Source organism: Neolamprologus brichardi, chromosome 23, assembly GCF_056152115.1.
Source record: "Neolamprologus brichardi isolate AB-2024 chromosome 23, ASM5615211v1, whole genome shotgun sequence".
Classification (NCBI taxonomy): Eukaryota; Metazoa; Chordata; class Actinopteri; order Cichliformes; family Cichlidae; genus Neolamprologus; species Neolamprologus brichardi.
In genome coordinates this window covers 39894666-39919641 of record NC_142125.1, presented here as the reverse complement: position 1 = coordinate 39919641, position 24976 = coordinate 39894666, and the positions used below count along the sequence as shown (strand labels likewise).

Genomic DNA, 24976 nt, shown 5'->3' with positions numbered 1-24976 from the left:
GCACTGCTCTGTTTGTGGTTCAGAAAACATGCTGCAAACATGACGTGAGGACCAGTGACCACAACAGCATTTGCAATTGCAGCTATTTTGCAACTATTTTTTTCAATTCAATAAACCAAATGTATCAAAAATAAATTAATAAAATATGGATATTTGTGAAAAGACAAGTACAGAAACTGCATTTTGGCTTAGTTTTTGTAAGTAAATAATGGTACTGTGTAATATGTTTTTTGTTTTATTTTTAATATCCTGACCTTTCTGCCAGCCTTTGCAATCAGAATTGTGATCTGAATGCACTGTGGCGCCCGACACATTTTGCTTTTGCGAAACATTGTGGTGGCAGATTTCTTTTCTTATGTATTATTTAAGTCATATGTGATATTTTATGTGATTTTGTTTTTTTTAAAATCAGATGTGATTTAAAAAAAATCACATCCCCCCCCCCATGAGTTTGGCCAACATGTAAGAGTTTTGGCTGGGATGTTTCTCTCCACATTGCAATGTGTTTAGTAAACACACTTCAAATCAAGCTCACTGGGTGTGTTGTAAGTTATTGTTAAAACTTCCATAACAACAGCGACATAGAATGTCTATAGTCTCCTTTTGTTCATGTTAATCTGTAATCTGTTTATGTATTCATTTCTATTTGTGTTATTTCAGGCAAGAGAAAAAAAAGAAACAAGTGGAGGTGAGGGTTGAATAAAAGGATTGAAAAATGCACAATGTATTGCCAACTGCTGCACCTGTAAGACAAAAACAAACATGCAATAGAGGCCAACCATCCTGGTACAAGTCGAGAACATGGTCCCCGGTGCCCAAGAACCACCTGGCATCCAGAAGGTGGGGAGAAGCGTCCAGCCAGGAGTGCTGGAGTGTGTCCAGGGCCAAGCCACAGCAAGGCCCACAAACACAAATTCTTTGCTCACTCACTCTCACCTACCCATTTGTGACACGCAGAAAAACATAAAGACACAGTGGGAGGTGGTATGCAAGAGCAATGACAGCTTAGCCACCATTTTTCCAGTCACTTTATACTTCTGCTGCCTCAACCATAACACAGGTCTACAAGATCAGTCTGCTCAGTTTTTTTTCTGTCCTCAGTGGAGATCTTGCTGCCCCAAAATAATTGAATCTCTGTAGCAGATACAGCTGCTCTGTTATTTCTGGGCCAATCAAGCAATTTCATGTAATATTCCGAGTTTCTAGTAGCGGCCTTTGATGGCTTACCACACTCCAATGGACCAAAATAATGAAACAATTTTGACATAGGTTTGATCTTAAGGATCTAATAGTTTGTGTTTGTGCATGACATTGCAGCACAAACATGTATTTGCAAGATAGACTGGAATAAATAATGACGCATCAAACATTACATAGGCTGCAGTGAATTTCTGTGGATGCAGGCTATTGAGCTTTGAGGTTCCCAGTCAAACTTAGCTTTTAAGCACATGCTAAAAGCACTTTTACTTTTGTATTTTTCATAAAGAGATACCGCACCCAAAATATTAACTCTAAAAAAAACCCGAAACCCAATCACAGGCCATTTTGCAGAGTTCAAACCTGCAGTTGCAGCGCAAACAACAGCAAACACTGTTTGTAAACGTGTCCTGGAGTTTATGCAGGTGCAGACGGTGCTACTGCTGTAAGTAAGCCTAAGAGCCTCCAGATCATTTATTCAGGCAATATGGCAATAAAGTCATCACTGCTTCAAGCACTGCCTATATGATCTGGTCAGAGAGCAAGGACAGCAGCAGTCCTCTGCCCTTGAAGAAAAGACATCTGCCCAAGATGAAGAAACTTCCTCTCCAGAAAATGAGGGGACAATCTCCAAAGAGGCTGACTGCATCACCACTGATGTTGAGGTGTGAGGATTGGAGGATTATAGATGAAGTGGAGATGTGAGCCTACACCAGGATAAAGCAATACATAGCATGTTGGATAACAACACTGGAAGTATCAGGATGTAAAAAATGGCATGGGTTCAGACTCCAACTGACGGAGGAGCTCCGAGGACAACGACTTTCCATTCGGTCACCTTGGCAGAGGAACCCCTCAGATGAAAACTGGCACAGGGGAAACAACCCAGAGCTTCCTCCCCAGCTCCTCCAGTTGCAACAGAGGAAGATTTTGTTGTCTGTGTTTGGCTTCACCAAAACTACCACGGCGATATCCCACATGCCAAAGCAACAGAGGAATGTGCTTCTTTTGACAGCAACACACAAGGAACCAGCAGTCATGATGGGGAATAAAGGATGCGTGAAAGCAAGAAGCAATCCTGGACTACAATAGGCACAAATATTGCTTGGATAACTTAGAGAGGATGTTGGCACCTCGAGTTGTAGAAGGAAAACTAACGGATCACTGGTGGCTCTTTTCTCCAATCTCCTGGATGTCTTGGGATACGATGTCTTTGTCCTGCCAGAAACAACTTCACTGAAGTGGGGGAGTCCTCTACAACCTACAAATGAAGAGCTGGGGCACATGCTGGTGACCTCAACAACTGCAAGACACCCTTGTCCCTGATTCTAAGCCACTTCTGCCATTGATCTCAAGATACAGTAGTCTGAACCAGAGTGTGACCCACACCCCACCAACAAAATGAGAAGAAGGTGCAAAAGGCGCACCTCCAGGATTGGAACAGCAGCCCCTTGCATCAGGTGTAGAAAGTGTGCCTACAAAAACCACTCTAATCTGGTTAGCACATCTTGCTGCTAATGAGGATGCACACAGAAGCACAGACTGGAATATAAATTTTGATCATTTTAGTGGTTATTTGGTCATTAAATTGCCTTTCTGGTCACTAACACACCATGTGTGATTTTCTTTTTGGCCATTCACTCTCCCCCCCCAAATAAAATAATAAAATAAAGTAAAAATAAATCATTGTTACCGTTACTGGTACTGACCTGCAATGATGATTTAAAAAAATCATCATTAATATGCTAAAAAATGTCAACTTTATTGCTATTTTCCCCCAAAAGTGTAGTAATAATACATGATCTGACTGGTATTCAAAGGGTATAATTTCTGAATTTGAATTATATTTTGGTTTTCATAACTAGGACCGGTGCAAATTTCAAAAATGAAGTCAATGAAAGTAGAAAAATGTTTTAATATATATTAATTTTATAGCATTTTGTAAATGTAAACAGGGGGTGGCCATTTTTGGCCACGAACAAGCTGAGAGGGAGTTTTTTTGTTTTTCTGTCACTGCACAACAAATACTGCACAAAAAAACAAAGATGCATAAAACTCATTGATACTTTTAATTATTTCTATACATCTAACCTCCATCGTGGTTAAAATTTGCATGTATTATTTAGAAATTATTCTTAATATATATGAATTTTATGGCATTTTTTTAAACGTAAACAAGGGGTGGCCATTTTTGGCCACGAACAAGCTGAGAGGGAGTTTTTTATGTTTTTGCTCTCCCTGCACAAAAATAACAATATAATCAATGTTGATGTGAATCAATTACATGCCCCAGACTCTACTATTAATAATACAAGAAATTTCAGTAGCAATGCAATTATATAAAATTGCGAGATTTGAGGTTGTCTTCCAGCTAGTGCAGTGGACAAACCAACTGGTGTTTAAAGGGTTAAAAGTTTAAAAAGTAATAATTATTTTATATTTATGAAAAGAACTGAAGTTGATTAAAAGCTTAATGCAGAAAAAATGGCAAAAAGACAAAAAAATAATAAAAATGACAGGCCACGAACAAGCTGAAAGGGTAGTGATTTTGAACAAACCCAGAGGGTTAAGACGCATAATTTTGGGTATTTATGTACTGTAGAGATAGATAGTCCAGGATCCGTGTGGTGAGATGATGGTCCACACCTGTGTAATCCACCTTGTCCTTCAGGATTGTGGGTATAATCGTGTTGAAAGCATTGGAGAAATCAAAGCACATGATTCTCACAGTGCTCCACATACTTTCCGGGTGAGCAAGGGATTGATGTAGGAGCTGGATGACAGCATCATCTCCCCCAATGTTGGGCTGATAGGCGAACTGAACTGAGCTCACCTGGGGCCGAAGATGAGCAAGGACCAGCCGTCCAGGGTCTCCATCAGGTGTGATGTCAGATCCATCGGCCTGTAGCTGTTGTTCATTTAGATCTGCCTAATTGATCATTTATCCTCAGCACACTTTGAAAAGTGTGTTTATGTTCTCTTGCCTGAAACTGGACAACATGTAAAGTCTGAATTCAAACACAGGTTGGGGAAACCTGCACTGAGCTGAGACTGAAGAAGTCACTTGGATGAGTGACAGAGCGTTCCTCCTACTGAAGATGCTACGTCCTGATGAACAAAATTAACTTTTCGGTACAGGTCCCCAGATGTTTTCTCTTCTCAGAATCCTCCTCTGCTCTGAATTCACAGATCATATCTGTTTTATCTTACATACAATCATGTAGAGAAGAGTGTTTTCATAGGAATCTATAGAGTACTCTGAAAAACTAGGCACACTCCATGAGTGAGTAGCTTGTAGAGCCACCTTTTAGCAGCAACAGTGTCACCAAATTGTTTCTGTATGACTCTTAGTCTGTCACACGGTTGTGCAGGACTTTTGGCTGACGTTTCTTTACATTGTTTCGTCAGTTCATTGAGGTTTGTGGTATTTGTTTATGTACAGCTCTCTTAAGTTCCCAGCACTGTTTTTCAGGTTGAGGTGTGGACTGTGACCGGGCCATTACAACAACTTGATTCTGTTGTAGCTCTGCTGATGTGCTTGGGATCATGACCCAAACTCACTTTTGACTCCAGAGTACTTGGTATACAGGGGAGTTCATAGAAAACTCAATGACTGCAAGGGGCCCAGGTTCTGTAGTTGCAAAACAAGCTCAAGTCTTCACCCCTTAACCACTGTGTTGACAGATGGTATGAGGTGTTTGTGCAGTTATGCTTTGCAACTTTGCTACCAAACTTGCAGCCATGCCGTCATGCTGTTTTTAGAGAGAAGAGACTTTCTCCTTGCAACCCTTCCAAACAAGCCACACTTATTCAACTCTTTTATAACTTGACTGTCATGTACTTTAACATTTAACATGCTAACAGAGGTTTGTAGAGTCTGACATGTGGCTCTTGGACCACTGCACAGTTTGACCCTGGGGTGAATTTTCTGGGACATCCGTTCCTGGGAAGATTATGACATTGTGTTAACAAACACCTGAATACTCCAGACCAGCAAACTGACAAAACTCATGCTTTTATAGAGCTGCTCACATATGCTGATGACCAATTATTCAAATGCAGTGGATTAGCAGCATCTGGCTGCTACTTACCTTCTAATTTGCACTGAAGCAATAAAGGTGCTTTCTGAATAATAGGAGCTGTCTGGTGTGATATTCATATTTAAAGTGAATAATCAGAATCAGATTACTTTAATCATCCCTAAGGAAATTACGTGGGTTACAGATTCTCCAAGACAATAACAGTAACAGATTAAACTAATTAAATAATACAATATATTACAGTGTTTACAAATATAAGACATAGCACTAATATAAATTGCTCAATTATAAATATCAAGAATATTACAGAGGTGAAATATATATGATTGACATTTAACAATAACCTTGAAAGGGTATAACTATTGCACTGTGTACTGTGTATTAGATTATACAGGGAGATGGCCACAGACAGGAATGATTTCCTGTGTTGTTCAGTGGTGCATTTTGTTAATCTCAGTCTCTCACTGAATGTGCTCCTTATTTTGGACAACATCTGCCTCTCAGACACCCTAAATGAGTCCATCTCCATCCCCACTCATTACTGGCCTTGCGGATCAGTTTATTGAGTCCGTTGGCACCTGTGACTGTCAACCTGTTGCCCCAGCATGCAACAGCATAGAGGATGGCACTGGCCACAACAGACTCGTAAAAAATCCTGAGCATTGTCTGACAGATGTTGAAGGAACTCAGCTGCCTCAGAAAATAGAGACGACTCTGGCCCTTCCTGTAGAGGACCGTGGTGTTTTTAACCCAGTCTAGTTTGTTGTCTGTGTATACTCCAAGTCCAGTTACAAAGCAGGAGCAACTTAAACATAGTTTTGAAATATACAATTTATATTTTTTGTTTCACATTAAAATTGATTGATTAAAAGTTGTTTTTTTACAGATAAAAAAAACATTCCTGCTTAGATTTTTTTTTTTTTCGTTTTGTGAGATTTTAAGTGTTAATGCAGTCAAAATGAAATAACTGTAAATTCTTATATGTGCTGTTGTGCTGGAAAGAATGACACCAAACAGGGCAAGATGAGCAGTTTTTTAAAGTGAAATATATGAAGGTAAACTTAAAAGTTTATAACCATTTATAACCTTGACTTCAGAGTTTTACATGACACAAAGTGTTACATTATAACATGTGTAGTTAGTGTGTTAACATCTAGAGTTATTGCAATTGTAGAAGTTTCTTCTGCTCTCAGAACAGATTCAGTTGTTCACAGTTTCGGGACACGGTGCATTACCAGGCTGCAAACACTCACAAGGTGTTGAGTTGTGGTCATGAAAAGAACAAAGTGTTTAAACACAAGTCTCTGATGCAGTTTCATCAGACTGTTGACAAACCCTCAGTCTAGCCACAGTGTGACAGCACGGCTTTGCTGAAAGTCACGTTTTGCATTACTTCTCATGAAGTGTTTTCTGCTCTTTATTTCACTTGACTTGAATACATTTACTTGAACAATCCTCTGATGTGTAAATCAGATCCAACTGAATGTTATCAGAACATATAATAACATTTTTTTTCTTTTGGTAATAAGTTGAGAATGAGGATTTGGAGTAACATTGAATATAAAAGTTTTCCCTCTCAGGGGGTCAGTTTCTATGTTGGATTGTAAACTCACTTTAGTAGTTCTCCTCTTTCATTATTCCATCCATGATCACTGATGAGAAGTTAACAGGCATTAGCCATATCAATTTAAGACATTGTACAACCCCATATTAAAAGATTTTAATGTGTGTATACTTTTTAATTTTTCACCATGAGATTGAAGCCCATAATAAGTCATATGAAAATGACAGCATTACCTTCACCTTGAGCAATGCGAGAAAATTGTTTGCTCTGTTTTTTGTAAATATGGGCTTTAGGTGGACACTGTGCCTTCTCCATGGTTGACAAGTTACTCAGTACTGTGCCGAGAAATTCCTCTTTCTGTAGAATACTACAGAGTGCTTTCTTTGATTCATAGAATCAATACGTTCTGTATTTCATGCAAATTTTGTTCTTTTTTTCTTCTATTTTTTTTTTGCAGACAGCTTGTTGATGCTGCCTCATTTTAAAGTATGATCTGTTTTATTGGAGTCCAGCAGAGGGCAGTGTTTCACTGTCAATAGATGAATGTCTGAAGCTTCAATTGTGTCTTCAGATTGGATTAGGTTGTAATTTATGTTGTCTGTGCGATACTAAAATTATAATGGGATGTTGAAGCTCTTCTAAGTCCTCACCAGGTTTTGCTCAAATGCTACTGATATAAACTCACAATATATTGGCAGTAAATTATAGAGAGGAGAAAGGAGGAAACAAAAGTCAATTATAAAGTTAATGGGGCTGCTTGGAGCCATATCAACAGTTTAAATGATAAAGTTACAGATATCAGGGGGAGAAAATAAAATAATATCTGTGGCTCATCAGTAAGGCTCTGCAAAATAGAAAACAGGAGGAAGACTGATATTTACTGTGAGTAAATATCAGTCTTCCTCCTGTTTTGAAACCTAAAGTTAGTAAATAATAATGATGCTCTCTGACATCCACAAAATGTCAGACACATGACACAGAGCCAAACCTCTGCTGGAAAATACACACCAGAAAAGTAGATACAGTGAGATGATTATCAGGTTTTGCACGAAAGCAAAATGCCTTATTTTTATAAGCATTTTAATGAAGTTTTTTTTCTGATTCTGTTTTCTGTGAGTGAGCAGCGCCCTCTGCAGTTTGTGTGTGGAAGTGCAAAAGCTTACAGCACCTGGTATTCCCAGGCGGTCTCCCATCCAAGTACTGACCAGGCCCAACCCTGCTTAGCTTCCGAGATCAGACGAGATCGGGCGTGTTCAGGGTGGTGTGGCCGTAAGCGAGAGAGGAGACGTTCAAAAGGCTTTTTATAGATGATGTAGAAACATTCATCATCTATAACTATTGGTCTTAGTTGACTGTTCTCCGTCACACTGCCCTGCAGTAAATGATCAGTTACACTTTTTAACATTAATTTGATATGTTAGAGATAAAACATTATGATTATACAACTACATTAGGCAGCAACACACTTTTTACAAAGTAATATGTCAATAAAAACATAATGTGACCTGCCATGTCATTTTATGTGACCACACTGTTTTTTTCCCAAAAAATGACATCTGACAATAAAGTCTAATTTGTGCTTTTCAGTATCAAAGAAACTTCGGCTTTCACAATTTATTGCACACTGAAAATTCTTAGCTATGTCTCCAGTAAATCTTTTGTAACTTTGTGTAAACAGAAAAGTTTGGTTTTTTTACTTTCAACCACAGAAATCTCATTTTGTATGACTACAATTAAAAAACAACAAGAACCACAACAACAGAAAATGGGCAATCTGGGCAAAGAGCTACCGGAATGTTGTCTGGGATTTTACACATTTATTTCTTACAATTTAAGTCCAAAAATCTTACTGACAGATTTCTTTCTTTGTCAGAACAGCTTTTCTTTAACACATAGAAAAACTGTTAAATAAGTGACACTGACAGAAAGGAGACTTTCACTGGTCCAGACGGCTTAAGATCAAAGTGGGCTGTATATGGTCCGCAATATAAAATGAGTTCGACACCCCTGGTGTAATCGATCTGTAATGCATCAAATCTAAATCTGTAATCATCTATAACAGGCCTTTTATGCGTTCCGTCTGTCGCTTACGGCCATACCACCCTGAACACGCCCGATCTCGTCTGATCTCGGAAGCTAAGCAGGGTCGGGCCTGGTCAGTACTTGGATGGGAGACCGCCTGGGAATACCAGGTGCTGTAAGCTTTTGCACTTCCACACACAAACTGCAGAGGGCGCTGCTCACTCAGTGGAGGCAGGTTAAATTAATCTCTTCCACTTGTTAACTGAATTCTTTTTTCCTACCCTTCCCAGATCAGGGAGTACAATCCTAGCTAAGGTCGAGTAGAAAGCAGGCAACTATTAAAATTCTTCTCGATCAATCAGTCAATCAATCAATAAAGCCTTTATTTGTCACATGCAAAGTTTACACCTGCAGTGAAATCAGATTTGTCCTAACACAAAACTATTACACAGACACAGTGAACTTTCAGCAAAGCCCTCTTGCACTTGGTAACAATATCAGCTATATGAGTGTGACTTCTATTTTAAAAATTTCCAAATTATGAAACTTACTGATAAGTGGTTGGTTGGTTAACCTGCGGTCAGTAGCGCTTTTTGATATGGGCGACCTGGGCGGTTGCCCAGCAATAATGATTACACAGTGAGAAGGTAAGTGAATAGAAGATTTCTGTTGCCATAGCACTTTCTCACACAGGGTCATGTGATTTTTGTTGTTTTCTCTGTTTTCTTTTATTAGCTGACCAGTGGGGTGAAAAGAGGAAGATGGGATAAAAGACATGCTTTGGAAGAGAGCCAGAAATTAATAACACTTATGACTCAATACAGAGAGGTGTATTATACAGGGTGGGCCATTTATATGGATACACCGTAATAACATGGGAATGGTTGGTGATATTAAAGTCCTGTTTGTGGCACATTAGTATATGTGAGGGGGCAAACTCCTCAAGATGGGTGGTGACCATGGTGGCCATTTAGAAGTCGGCCATCTTGGATACTACTTTTGTTTTTTCAATAGGAAGAGGGCTGTTTACTATTTACTCAAAGACATGAGGCAAATGTAAGCCTGACATCTTTATTAGTGAGTGTAACAAAAACAACATTTAGAAAACATGATGATAAACATCCAACTACTGGAGTTATGTAAGAGTATAAATGCAATAGTAGCTGCCAGCAGTTATAAAGGATATTTGACAGAATGGTGGATTTCTTCATCATCATCGTCGTCAAATATCAATTACCAGCATTTACGTTTTGTGCTCGATAATGCAGATTTTTCTGTCCTGGGTGCAGTTTGCACTTTACCATTTCACTCCTGTCCTTTGTGCCAATAAAGATCAAAAAAAGAAAGATTTGTGCTTTAGAGAGTCTCTGCTATCACCACATGAACTGACATCAGCTGATTGTGAGAGAGGGGAGATCTAGAAGTGGTCAGTGACATCCCACTCCAGGAACTCAGTCTTAAAGTGATGCTGCAGTGCTCATAGAAGCTCAGCCTCATTAGTACTCACATAAACATGTTTCCTGTGTATAAAGAGCTAACAGAGCTCTTTAAGAGCCAAGTCTGCATTACTGTTGTGATTATTGTGAACACAGTGTTGATCCATTAAAACATCTTTTTACTCTATTAGAGAAATCATTGGGTAGCAGCTCGGTGTTCAGTGTGATCAACAGAAAACATATCACGTGACCTGTTGTTGAATTCAGACCTCATATTCTTTCAACTTTCACACAGCAGGACTGAAGGAAGTGAACTAAGAGGTTATTTATTATTAATGACTGAACAGAGACGGCCAGTTTTCTCACTAATATTATAACGCTAATGTATATCAGAGAGCTACAGTCAGCAGTCTGTTAATGGAATTAAAAGCACATTAAGGACAAAAATGTAACTTTGTGGGAGTCATTTCAAATTGAAAGGCATGGTCATTATTAATGTCACAGGGTGCTTGTGCATAGAAACACATCAACAATCAACAGAGAGCCATTTATACTTTTTGTTCTCAAACTTGCTTTGGTGTAATAAACAGACGCTGAGGGGCAGTCACGTCTCGAGGGACTGCGTTTATACAGGAAGGGTTCATTCATTCAGGAGTGGAGGCCACACAGTTTTTGACCCTGATCTCTGCAGCAGTAGCAGTGAGAGCAATGGTTGCATTACATTAGGCTACATAACCGGAACATCAGAAACAAAACAAAACATTTATAAGTAATAACTGAAGAAACAACAGCATAAACATTTGGAGCTTTTCTTCTTTTGGGGACATCAGTGAAGACTCATCAGTCTGAATATAACTTATAAGCAGCATCGTGACTGCTGCGACAGATTAAGAATATGACACATATATAAAAACGCCAAATGTGTGGGACTCAACAAAACAGCCATTTGAACTGTTACCTGATTAGGGCACGTGGATGATGAGTCAGCAGTCTGAATTTAATTTACATGCAACACCGAGTGACTTACTGAAAGTAAGGTTCAGTTAAACAGATCATCTGTTCTTAAGAATATGAGGAGCTGTATGTACAGGATTTGCTGCAGATTTGTACTCATATTCATCACACCTGGTTTTTAAACAAAAAATAATAATTTAGTGTCACTTTGTTTGTGATTCTTGCTCAAGGATACTCTATTTTTCGAACCATAAGGTGCATAAAGCGAAACAAAACAGTCAGATAAGTCAAACTTTACTTAACTCATTCTTCTTGCTTCTTCCATTTCTGTACCATTGATTCATTAATGTTTAATTCTCTCGCAGCTGCTCTATTCGCATGTTGTTGCAGTATATTAATGACTAACCTCATATTGTAAGTTTGGTCCGTTTACAGCATCCTGCCATGTGATTACATTTGTCCCTAACCATCGGGAACCCTCAGGTTAACTTTTATCGAGTGGAAAAAAGTTAGCATTTAGCCTCCAGCTTCACTGTGTTTATGTTATGCTATAATAGTTGTGTCACTAGCGATCAGGTAGCACATCATTATATACCAGCTAGCCCAACTTCAGTACCAAGTGTCACTGGTGTTTTGTTTTCTGTCTTCGTTTATGTTGGAAGTGGTAGCAGAGCTGTACGTTTGAATGTTTTCAGAAATCTCTCAGTCACATAATGCTTATGTTTTGGTGGAAACCAGTGAGCTAACTTCCTGCTAACTTCTAACTCCATTAAATTTAATAAATTCTGTTTCCATGGATGCCTGGATGTTAAACTTAATTGTAACACCTGGTAAAGCAGCAACGCTGATGATTTTATTAAAGATGAAAGAATTTAGACAGTTTTTAACTCTCAGTGATGCTGCAGTGTTAATTTGACTTTGGGACCTGCAGCGACCGAGTTTTGGACCCAGACTACTCTGTGAGGCTCATGACTACGATAACCTAATGCTCCGACAATCCATCAAGCAGTGCGACGTCGTAGCTTACCAAAGTCGTAGTGCAACATTTTTTGACAGATTTTTGAGCGCTGTGTACCACATAAAATCAGTTTGAGGTCAGTAACCACAATCAGAATTCAAAATTAAAAATTTTTTAGAGTGTAATGCAGAACATACAGTACTCTGACATACAGAGTGGAGGAGCCAGGAAGTGAAGCAGCAACCTTCTGATTTGTAAACGACCCGCTCTGCCTCCTGAGCCTGAGTTTTATTCATCAGCAACAAAATACTAGAACAAATGGTTCAGAAGCAGCAAATAGTTTTTATTGTGTTTGCTTTTTTGTGCTGTGTTTGTTTATTTGTAATTGAGGACAAAATAAGTACATAGTGGATTCTAATTATACAAGAACCATTGAAACTGCAATTTGTCAATACAACAAAAAATCATATAAAATATAAAAACACACAGAGCAAAGACAGGTCAACGTGTGAGTCTTGATGTTTGAAGTGTTCAAAGAACATTTTTTTTACACATTTACTCTGTGATCAGACAATAAATCATTTATTAGAAACAAGCTGGATCCCAGAGTTACCAAAATCACCTTTCACATTGTTTTAATACATAACTGTACATCTGTATTCTGCAGTCATTGCTATTAATATATCAGTATCGATGATAAAAGAACCAAATAACAAAATTCCATGTTTTTTTACTTTGTTTTTTTTCTTATCAGTAACATTTAATAGTTTTTTTCTACCTGCATTTGTAGTAAAAATCGTTTAACTGTTTTTCATACAATATGAGTGGAAATACAAGTTGAACACTTGCAAAACATGTATGCACTTAAAAGACAGGCTCGAATAAAAACTTATGATATGGAAGATGTTTCCAGTCACTTCTAGTTAGAGCTGATGCTAAATGTTGCTCTTTTGTTATCTCAGAAATTTATATTTGTGGGTACAGAAGTAGAGTCCATGTTTCCTGTAGTTGCGTTATTGGATTCAAAAGTCTGTATGTGCCTTTCATAGTGCACAGGTAACCTTCCTTCACATCGGACTACAACACTCACGTTACTGTGAAGTGTGCCATTATTATACTGACAGTTTGGTTCCCTGGCTCTATGCTTTCGTTTACATATAACAACACTAAACTTTGCTCTACTCTTTGTAAAGATAGTATTATAAGGTGATCCTTTACCATTACAAATGGCTTTGACCTGTTTGTTATTACTAATGATGAACGTGTTTGTGTTCTTACAACCGTGGTTAACATCGTAGATCCCCTTTTTTTTCATTTCTGTATCACATTTTCCCACACTCATATTAGCATCTACATGTTTTCGTATAAACTCTTCATAACGGGTTTCTTGCTGCGGCCATTTGAGTTGGCGATTAGCTAGTTTTGAGCGTCCAGTGGCAAAGAGCAGCACAAGCAGCAAACAGGCAAACAGGATCCTCATTGTTTCCTGGAGAAAGAAATACAGGAACATTTTCCAGATTAAGAATTTAAAGCAGCAAAAATATTGTCACTGGTCGAAATAATCATTTGATCTCCTGCTTAGTTTGTAATTTTGCTCCCTTACAAAGAAGTGAACAGTCTCTAAAATGTATGGTAGTTTGAGTTTAATGGAGAAAGACAGAACAACCAAAATCCAGGACAAAAAAACATTACATGAAGGTTTTTAATTGATTTGCATGTTATTGATTGAACTAAGTATTTGATCCCCTATAACCAAACCAGAATTCTTGCACACAGATTGGATTACAATTAATCAGTTACAGATACTCCTGATCTCAGTTTATTTTGTATAAAAAACACACCTGTCCACAGTATCAGTTTCTTCCATTCCAACTTCTACACCATCATGGCGAGACCAAAGAGCACTCAAAGGACTTTTTACTGAGGTCTACAGGGACAATACAAGATCATCGACCTTCTTCAGGTCTACAGTCCCCCTGCAACATCTTCCTTTGTTGTGGTGTTTGTGTTGCATATGAATGACATCACAGACATTTGGCCACTTTGCTGTAATGATCACACGCACATTAGGTGGTACTTGGTTGCAATGGAAAATGAGTTGAGTCACATCAAGCTGATCTGAGTATGTACTAATGGACTATAAGGTCACAGAGTGGTTTAGTCAGTCTCCAGACCTCACAGTCACACAGTCAAGAAACTTAAAGGATTTAGAGAGTTTCTGTAAAGAGGAGTGGCCTAAAATCTGTAAACCAAGAGACGTGAGTACTTTTTTTTAATGACCATCTCTTGGCCAGACAAAATATGTAAACATATTCGGTGACCCTTTAAAGTCACATACTGAGACCAAAAGCACGACTCCGTTTTTCTCTTCTCTTGCTTCCTACATTTTAAGAGCCACTTTTCACTGATTTACGACCATCACGTAATTTTTCGCAGCTCTCGAAACTTCTATTTTGAAACTGAAACACCCTGAAAAGCAAAAGCATGCTTCTGCACACCCGAGGTGCACGCGCAGCGCAGACCCCCCTCTGCATGTCCGCCGGAGGTGGCTGACTTGAGCAGAAGACGCAGAACATGCAAGAAAGGAAACGACAGAAGCAGAGTTAACCTGAGCTGGAAATAAAACAAGAGTCAGCAGAGCGACTTTTGAGAGGAGATCAGGACCTGATTATTTTTCTAACTGACGGCTACACACAGCTCTGCTGGACAGGTAATTACCCCTGTTTGGTTTAATATTTGAGTTCAAACAGTGTTACTATGAAGCTAAGACAAATACAGATCATATATTTACAGATCATACTGTGATGTTCCAGTCGGGTTGATGTTTGTGCATCTTCACTGTAAAGACTGCAGGTTAGTGTCTGTGAAACACACCTTTAGTCTAATATTGTCACCATTATGCCATGTGTACTACCATGTGTACTCTACCTACTCTTGAAAACGGTGTGCACATCTACTTTGCTATTTACGGTTCAATATGTGTGTGTACGTCAGGAATTCCTGTTGCTCTGTGGTACATCTAGCAAACCCCAATCATTTACCACTAATAACAACCATTTTACTTTATTAATACAAACATATCACATGAATTTTGTATTCAATTTAATTCAGCCTTTTAAATAATTACATTATAAAATCAATCAAAATCAATATAACAGCTTCCAACAATTCAATATCACAACCAGTCTAAGTTTTGCTGCAGGAAATAACTTTTGGAAAAATAATATTGTGGAATTTGATACTTGATAAAAGTTTGGAGTAGAGTTTTTAAATAATTTTAAATAATCTTGGTAGTTTTGTTTGTTTGTGTATGTTGTTTTGTTGTTGTTTTTAATAGATGAATTTATGATGTGGACCTAAAGGCATTAAGAGTTCTCTACTTACATCCACACATTGAACCGTACATAGGTAAATGGCTGACTGCAGTTAATAATAGTACCTGTGTCTAAGCTGTCACAGCAAAATATTATCTTCATACATGTCAGAGCTGTGTTAGCACTGATATTTATAATAGATGTGATCATAAATAGACAACACTTTTGCTAAATGTAATTATATATTAGAAATTTATCAAGATTGAATTCACACTTTTTCAAATGAGGATATATACTTTATTTTTTACCTCACTGATCAGTGTTTGGTTGGTTAACTGCAGGTGTTCAGGCACGAGTCCGTCGCCTGGAAGAGCAGGTGGTGAAGATGACTTCAGTGAATCAAATGCCCTGAAAGTGGAATTAAAGTTAAACTTGATTTAACATGTACATGAATCAATGAAGACAGGCCTCTGTCTCGACATGCAGTAATTGCAATACTTATGCATTATTTGCATCCTCACAGAACCCAGATGATGCCAGCATGTTTTGAAGCCCATGTCTGGATAGTGAATGTGAGTATAAGTGTGGCAGGAGAGTGAGTTTCTTTCTTGGAAGTATGCAAAAGCCAACGAGTTCTTACCGAATGAGAAGTGAAGCCTGGAGATGAGCAGAGATCAAGTCAAGTGCAGTTCAGACTCGCTGTTATTAAATTCTACCTGAGCAGGTTATAGTTCACCTCAGTCACAGAAGAACAAATAACATTTGGCTCTGGGAGCTTCAGTTTTTATACATTGCTGTAGCGCCGCCTTAAGCAGCCATTTGCATCAATACCTACATCACTAGTCCAGCAGTTCTAAGAAACGTCTCCGTTTGTGGTTCAAAACCTAATGTGACACCAATGACCACAACAGCATGCAGCTGCAGGTTGTCATTCACACCTGGCTTAATGGTAAAGAGGCATATTTGCAGGCAGCTACTTGAAATTATTTTTATGTAAATAAAACAAATGTGTCTAAAAATAGGTAAACAATCAGAATATTTTTTTTAAAATACCGAAAATGCATTTGGCTTAGTTTTTGTTAACTTGGGTGTAATATGTCATGTGTTTGCACTCTTTGTCAAAATGAAAGCTATTAAATTCCAAGACTTGGTGAAGCTTAAAACAGCGCAAATAATGTATAAAGTAAGAAATAAATTGCTTCCAAAAGAAATCTGTAAATTGTTCATAGAAAGAGAAGGTGGGTATAACTTAAGAGGGAAATGGAATTTAAAAATACAAAGTGCTAGAACAACTTTAAGAACGATGTCTATCTCAATTGCAGGAGTTAAATTATGGAACAGTCTAACAGAAGAAATAAAAGACAGTAAAAACATAAAACAGTTTAAAGTAAAATATAAAAACCTGATTTTAAATAAGTATAACAATGAAGAAAACGGGGTTAACCCAGGACGGTAATGTTGCTGGTAATGGTGTTGTGGTTCTTTTTTGGGGGTTTTGTTTTGTTTTGGTTGTTTGTTTTTCCATAATTTGTGTATCTGCAAATATACACCTTCTGTATTTTTCATATGAAAGAAACTATACTGTGGTGGGGCTTGCTAATTTCTTGTTTTTGATTTATGTATGTTTTGTTTTGTTTTGCTTTACTTTTGTTTCATATGTTGTTTGTTTAATTTAAGACTAAAAAAAAAAATTTAAATGAATGAGAGGTAAAACTTGAGGGACAAATAAGTAAATACTTCTACCTACTCCTTTTCAAACAAATAATGGAATAATATATTGTAATGATTGTGAAGGCTCATGTTTGAAATGTTTGAAATAAAAATGAACTGAACTGAACTGAACTGTTGTTGTTCAGCTGAAGTCTTCTTCCACACAACATGATGAGTGCCGCCTGCTCCAATCAGAGACGAGGTAAAATGCAGCACTGTTAAAACAATGAGATTAACGTTGCATTAAAATGAGCATTTAGCAGATAGAGATGATTAAACAGTTTAAATTGAGTTCATTATTTATAAGGCAGTTGCTACACATTAGAGCTCTGAAACGTCAGATTGGACACATTCAAATGTTAAAGCTTTCTCTCTCACAGACTAACAGAAGAGACGTGGAATCACTTTGGTTTGTCTCCAGATGCAGTCTGTGCTTCATTCGGTGGAATGGTGCAAAGTTTAAGAGTAAAGACAGAATATAAAAAGCGAATTCAGATATGGCTCCAGTCTGGGACAGATTGGGTCTAAAGCACAAGTTACCATGGCAATATAGCCCAGTAAAAAGCAAATCATCTTTGTAGGACATAAAACCCAGAGCTAACCCTAAAGTTACCTGGTTAAGACAAAACTGTGCTTCATTTTTTGTGACTATTTACATTGTAGACTCTCACTGAAGGGATCAGAACTATGAATGACACATATATGGAATGATGTAGCAAACCAAAATGTTAAAAACAGCCACCCTTTGTTGTGATTATTGCTTTGCACACTCTTGATCTTCATGAGGTCGTCACCTGAAATGGTTTTCCAAGAGTCTTGATGGAGTTTCCAGAGGTGCTGAGCACTTGCTGACTCTATTGCTTTCACTCTGTGGTCCATCTCATCCCAAACCATCTCGATATGGTTTAGGTCAGGTGACTGTGGAGGCCGGGCCATCTGCCACAGCACTCCATCACTCTCCTTCTTGGTCAGATAGCTCCTACACAGCCTGGCGCTGTCTTTGGGGTCATTGTCCTGTTGAAAAAAAAAGACGGTGGTCCAACTAAACGCAAACTGGTTGGGATGGCATGTCGCTGCAGGATGCTGTGGTAGCCATGGTTCAGTGTGCCTTCAGTTTTGAATAAATCCACAACAGTGTCACCAGCAAAGCACCCCCACACCATCACACCTCCCCCTCCATGCTTCATGGTGGGAACCATGCATGTAGAGACCATCAGTTCACCTTCTCTGTATCAGTCAAAGACATGGCAGGTGGAATCAAAGATCTCAAATTTGGACCCATCAGACCAAAGCATGGATGTCTACCGGTCTAATGTCCATTCCTTGTGTTTCTTGGTCCAAACAAATCTCTTCTGCTTGTTGATCTTCCATAGTAGTGTCTTCTTAGCTATTTGGCCTTAAAGGCCTGATTCACACAGTCTCCTCTGAACAGTTGATGTAGAGATGTGTCTGCTATTGGTTATTGGTCAGATGAACACACTGCTTCTGAGTCCTCAATCTTAATGTTTATTCCCTGTTCACTTTTCTTAGGTGGAGAATGTTTGTCCTACCAGCTTCTTGGTTTTCCCAGTGCTAATCTGGAGGCGGAGCTGCTGGCACCAGTCATCAAAGTCCTCAGTCAGTCTTCTGTACTTCCCGTCGTCCCCATTTACCAGTAATTACTGAATCATCAGAGAACTTTTGCAGGAATCATTTATCAAAAGTGTAGGAGAAGTCTATTGTTTATATTGTGAATAGAAATGGAGTCAGAACTGTTCCCTGTGACGTACCTATACTGCAGAATTCCCATTCAGACACATAATTATGGGCACTTGTGTACTGAGGGTGGTTGGTAAGACTCACCAGGATCCATGTGGTGATGGTCCACACCTGTGTAATCCAGCTGGTCCTTCGGGATTGTGGGTATAATGGTGTTGAAAGCACTGGATAGATCAAAGGACATGATTGTCATAGAGCCCCAAACACTTTCCAGGCGAGGGATTGATGTCAGAGGTGGATGACAGCATCATCTACCCTAATGTTGGTGTAGTAGGTGAACTGAAAGGGGTTCAGCAGTGAGCTCACCTGGGGCCGAAGACCAGCTCTCCAGGGTCTCCATCAGATGTGATGTCAGAGCCTCCAGCCTGTAGCTGTTGCTCATTTACATCTGCCTAATTGATCATTTATCCTCAGCACACTTTTCAGTTCCCTTGGCTGAAACCGGACAACATGTAAAGTCTGAATTCAAACACAGGTTGGGGAAACCTGACAACAATTTCCTGTATGACATTTGATCAGGTCTTTTAAAACTTCCTGTTAATCAGGCAACATTCTCAAGCTGCTACTGCACTGTTAAGAAAATCATAGCTTAATCCTCATAGCACAGTCACAAGAAAACAAACAAACATACAGTCATGTGGAAAAGTGTGTTTTCATAGGAATCTATAGCATACTCTGAAAAACTAAGAACACTCCATGATTCAGTCATTTATAGAGCCACCTTTCAGCAGCAATAGCGTCACCAAATTGTTTCTGTATGACTATCAGTGTTTCACAAGGACGTTTGGCTCACTCTCCTTTACATTGTTTCTTCAGATCATTGAGGTTTGTGGTATTTATTTCAGTACAGCTCTCTCAAGTTCCCTGCACTGAATTTTAGGTTAAGGTGTGGACTGTGACCGGGCCTTGAGTGCAGGAAGAAATAAGGATGCAAGAAAAAAAAACAAAAAACAACAAAACTTTAAAATAAAACATGACTCCCTTTTCCTATTGGGAAAAAAATATATATCAGCGTGTGGCATTTGGTACACAAAGATTGCATTATCACGTATCTAGTTAGCATGATAACATCTAGAGTTATTGCATTCATAGAAGTTTCTTCTGCTCTCAGAACAGATTCAGTTGTTCACAGTTTTGGCACACGGTGCATTACCAGGCTGCAAACACTCACAAGGTGTTGAGTTGTGGTCATGAAAAGAACAAAGTGGTTAGCAAAAATTCTGTGATGCAGTGTCATCTGACGGTTGACAAACCCTCAGTCTAGCCACAGTGTGACAGCACGGCTTTGCTGAAAGTCACGTATTGAATATTTTCTCATGCAGTGTTTTCTGCTCTTTCTTTAATGTTCATTTACTTGACCAAACCTCTGATGTGTAAATCAGATCCAACTGAATGTCATCAGAACATATTATATAATGAAATTTGTTTTCTTTTACTAATAAGTCGAGGATGAGGATTTGGAGTAACATTGAATATAGACGTTTTCTATCTCGGAAGGTCAGTTTCAATTATGGATTGTAAACTCACTTTAGTAGTCCTCCTCCTTCATTATTCCATCCATTTTGTGCAATTGATCAGTACCACTGGTAGCAAATTGGCCCCGGAGCATGATCCTTCCACCACCATGCTTAACATCTGGTGCAGTGTTCTCAGATTTTAAAGGATCATCTTTAATACATCAAACATACTGTTGTCATTGTGGCCATATAGCTCATAGTCTAGTCTGCCCAGAAAGTTTTCTTTCCAGAAGCAAATAGTTTTTTTGTGGTTGGGATCCTCTCAGTTCACAGTAAAAACAAATTTTTTGGCCCAATTTAAGATGAATTTTCAGTCGTGCAACCGTTTTGGGAATCGGCCCAAGTTTCACCTTAGTCGTGTGTCATGCATCGTGTAGGTTGGGGTAACGAGAAGCAAGTAACACCTCATGACCAGCTCCCGATCAGCAATCATATAATTGCGGCCAGAATTTCAAACCTGTTAGAAATTCTGGTCGCCCCTCGTGAGGGTATCGCACCGTTGAAGCGGTGCCACGAGCCGGTTTAACACAACCTGTCACACTGCACGCACAAACACAGAAATGGAAATGAAAAATACAAAGTAGCATGGCAGTGCAGTGTGTGATCTGGACACAAGCGACGGAAGCCCAACTTGTAGAACGTTGGGAAGCTCATCCGAGCCTTTTCAATGTGGCCTCACAAAATTATCACGACCGCAACAATCGTGAAAAGAGTTGGATGGACACTGCTGCTCAATTGCAGCTGTCTGGTCAATGTTTTTCATTAGCAAGTTTGCAAAGTTGATGGTGGTGTGTGTGTGTGTGTTAAAGATAGAGAGGGAGAGACAGATTTAGTGTTATAAGGTTCACGTTGTGGACGCACAGTGTGAGCACTCAGGTCGCATCAGAGCATCGGGCCGCATATTGTGAGACAATGCATCGTGACCTACGACCTTCTAACCCAGGGGTGGGCAATCTCAGTCCACGAGGGCCGGTGTCCTGCAGGTTTTAGATCTCACCTTGGGTCAACACACCTGAATCACATGATTAGTTCGTTACCAGGCCTCTGGAGAACTGCAGGACATGTTGAGGAGCTAATTTAGCCATTTAAATCAGCTGTGCTGGTTCAAGGACACATCTAAAACCTGCAGGGACACCGGCCCTCGAGGCCTGGAGTTGCCCAACCCTGTTCTAACCCCTTCGATTCAATCATACAGGGTTGAGCAGGAGCTGAATAACGCGACTGAAAAAAATCACACAGTATATGCACAGCTTAAGGGGGACACTTCGGGTCTTCTTGCAGACCTTGGCAAAGTGGTAACACATCCAAATAACTTTTTTCTCTAGTCAACTGTATCCCTCTATTTTAGTTGAGATAGCTCATGTCAAACATTTAAGAGTTTAGACTGTTTACTGCGAGTTTTCCTACAATTAACACAAACACAAATATCATCTGGCTTTTAGTATCGCGGTATATCGTATCGTCTCCCCTGTATTGTGATACATATTGTATCGCCAGATTATTGCCAAACACACCCCAACTGTGCAACTGTGACATTCATCAGTATAACTGACAAACAAAACAACAACTACACTACACACTAACTATAGACTCCAAACACACTAAATGTCACAAAACTCTTAAATGCAACATGTGGAACACACAAATCTAACTGGTTAACATAAAAAACATTTTAGCTGGAACACTGGAGCTGTGAGCTCGGTACACTCTGTCAGCTGACTGTTAGCTGAGCTTGCAACATCTCCAAAAACATCAGAGCACTTTTTAACATAATTACAAGGAACATTTTTATTAATCAACTTCATGTAATATTTATTATGTTTGGTGCATTAATTAACCATTCACGAGCTTTTGCTATTAAGTATTAAACCAAACATGTGTAAAACTGTACACAGACAGAGACTCATATCTTTACATATTTGGCCATGCAGACAAACTGCTTATAAATTGTTTAAGTTGCTTTAAGTTTTTTTTTTTGCAGTCATGTTTGTGTAGCGCTGCATGTTGATGTATATATGCCATATATGGGCTCAAAGACACGAAGCTGACAGGAAATGTGGTTGCTAAGCTGCTGCTATGTGCGCTGAATCTATTTATGGCTAAGGCAGTTGTGAAGTATAAAAAGGGCTGACATGGAAATCACTGATCTTTTTTACTCTTGTCCCTTGGCTTTCTTTAATGGTCCTTTTTGAGTGATCCTCAGCTCCACACAGGTCAGTCTTTAGACTTGTTATATTTTAACTTTGATTTTATGTCTCTTTACTTTTGCATAATCTTTTACTTGAGTGTAATAAAACTTCAGGTCACGATTAACTTTTTCATCCGAGTATTTAAAACAATGTTTATATTTAAAAAGATGTTAGTTTGTCCAATTTCATGAGTGCAGATGTGGTAAAAAAAAAAAAAAACAACATATTTTTTATCATTTAAGTACAAGTACATGTGCTTGGGTTAAAATTAGTGTAGTAAACTTTGAGATTAAACTGATTCAACTTCTTTACCCAAAAGTGAGGAAAATAAAATCTCTAAAATGTACTTGAGTGCATTTTAAAGCCTATTTCTACAATCTATTTTGGTGCAAAGCTAAACAAACCTCATTACTAATATAATAAAAAATATAAAGAAATTAAAACTTTATTTAAACTTAAATTATAATTATAATGAATATAATATGTTATCTTTTGTAACACAAGTAGAGAAAAACAAAGTTTTAAAAAAGTTCTATTTGCTGTTGTCAACATTGTAAACAGGCCAACTGACCTCAACACCTAAATATTTGAAGTTTCTATTGTGAGCTCCAATAGATGTGGCAGACATGGCAGAAACACATCAGATAGAATGATGCAGTGGAAGTAAAACCTGGAGCTAGGAAATTAGAGTGCTAGTCAACTGGTTCAGGTGCAGCAGGTGGGCTGATCCTCCTAATTGCTCACAAGTATTTGGCTGCTTCACTTCGTTTGTTCCAAAAAAAACATGTCAGCTTTTAGATGCATGTTGACTTTTTACTTTCCTAACATGCCTATTTTTCATATTTTACTTGCATGTATCATATACAGTCAACTTTACATAATATCTGTTTAAACAAATATTCATCTTCATTCAAACTGATCTTACATGCAGCTGCTGTTCATTCACCCATTTAGTTTATTAACTTATAGCAATTAATCTGACATTTCAGAGAATTTCCTTCCCTGAAGATCTTCATTGATCCCTGCGTCAGAGAGCCGACTCCCACCAAACACTGCACTGCACAACAAATCACTCTGCTAACTGAAGAAAGAGGTAAAACTAATACATCTTTACCAGTTGTTGTTTTGGTTCATCCAACTGGGATCATCCAGTTTGTCATATTAAATGTGTATTTTAAATGTGTTTTAATGTGTGAGCATGTTCAAATGGTAAAACGTTTCAGAAATAAACAAACAAACCGACTATTTTACTTACAAATTCCAAAACACATTGCTAGCATGAACTGAACTTCCAAAACAGAGCTACCTAAATCACTTAAATTACACAATTGAAAGCATATGTGTATTGTTTGTGTATTTATACACAAGCACTCATATATATTCAAATAATTAAAAAAAAAAGTTCATTTACTTGTTATTACCACACACCAAATCTGGTCGTTGGTACTTGCTGGCTTGTGTAGCCACGAGGTAACAAAAGCTCAACACTGCCCCCTAGCATCCTGGAGCACTTCTGTTGTCTTTTGTACGTACTTTGTCTGTAGGGGTCACCGTAAATATACTTTTATTTATTCACTCCACATAAAATATAATAAATAAATCATTTATACAAAAATCAACTATTCACATTTCAATTTTTAACTGTTTAAATTTTCAGCTTTTTTCTTTTAAACTAATTTAAAGTGAAACAACACAAAACACTGCAAACCACAACACAATTAACTATAAATATGAAAACAAAAAGAAGATGTACATTCTCTGTCATATGGATCTGCATGAATAAACTTTCTGAATCCTTTATCATCCACAACTGAAAATAGTTGTGGATGATTACTATACCTTTCTAATGTGAAGTTGTTGTCTCTGGCTCTCTTTCTCTCTCTCTCCCTCCCGCTCTGTTCCTGTGCTACTGAGAGTGTAACTACCGCCCCTCCCCCCTCTGCCCAGCGCAAAGCACAAGGCTCGCGTGCGGAGTGAAGCGGGAAAAAAGTGGGAGAGAGGGTGAGAGAAAGAAAAAAAAAAACACAGCTCGCGATAAGGAGCCGGCTCGCGTCGTTCACGTCAAAGATCCGGCTCTAAGAGCCATTTTGTTCGCGACCAACACATCACTTCTCTGCTCCTCAGATGCAAAAGGAGGGGAGAAAAAGCTCAGCAACTCAAACTCCATTGAGCTATAAGATACCGGCATGATCTTGGGAAAATAGGCAGCATCTGGATGTAATACGACCTTGTGGCCATCAGGAGAGAACTGTGTGCAGGACGGATGCACAGACAGCGCATGAAGGTCACCCACTCGCTTTACCGAAGCCAAAGCGAG

General features: G+C 38.6%; 1 protein-coding gene and 2 non-coding genes across 3 annotated transcripts in view; 2 read left to right on the top strand and 1 right to left on the bottom strand.

Annotated features, from left to right (window-relative positions):
• LOC148096337 (uncharacterized) overlaps positions 1-24976 on the top strand; it is a 129216-nt gene that overhangs the window by 49736 nt on the left and 54504 nt on the right. The window contains exon 4 of the mRNA XM_087836394.1: positions 17348-17370. Coding sequence (XP_087692520.1) covers positions 17348-17370 — 23 coding nt within the window. The remainder of the gene's footprint in view (positions 1-17347; positions 17371-24976) is intronic.
• Positions 7958-8076, bottom strand: LOC148096354 (5S ribosomal RNA). The gene has a single exon (XR_015717288.1). It is a non-coding gene; the product is annotated as a 5S ribosomal RNA (ribosomal RNA).
• On the top strand, positions 8887-9005 carry LOC148096353 (5S ribosomal RNA). Its single transcript, XR_015717365.1, has one exon. It is a non-coding gene; the product is annotated as a 5S ribosomal RNA (ribosomal RNA).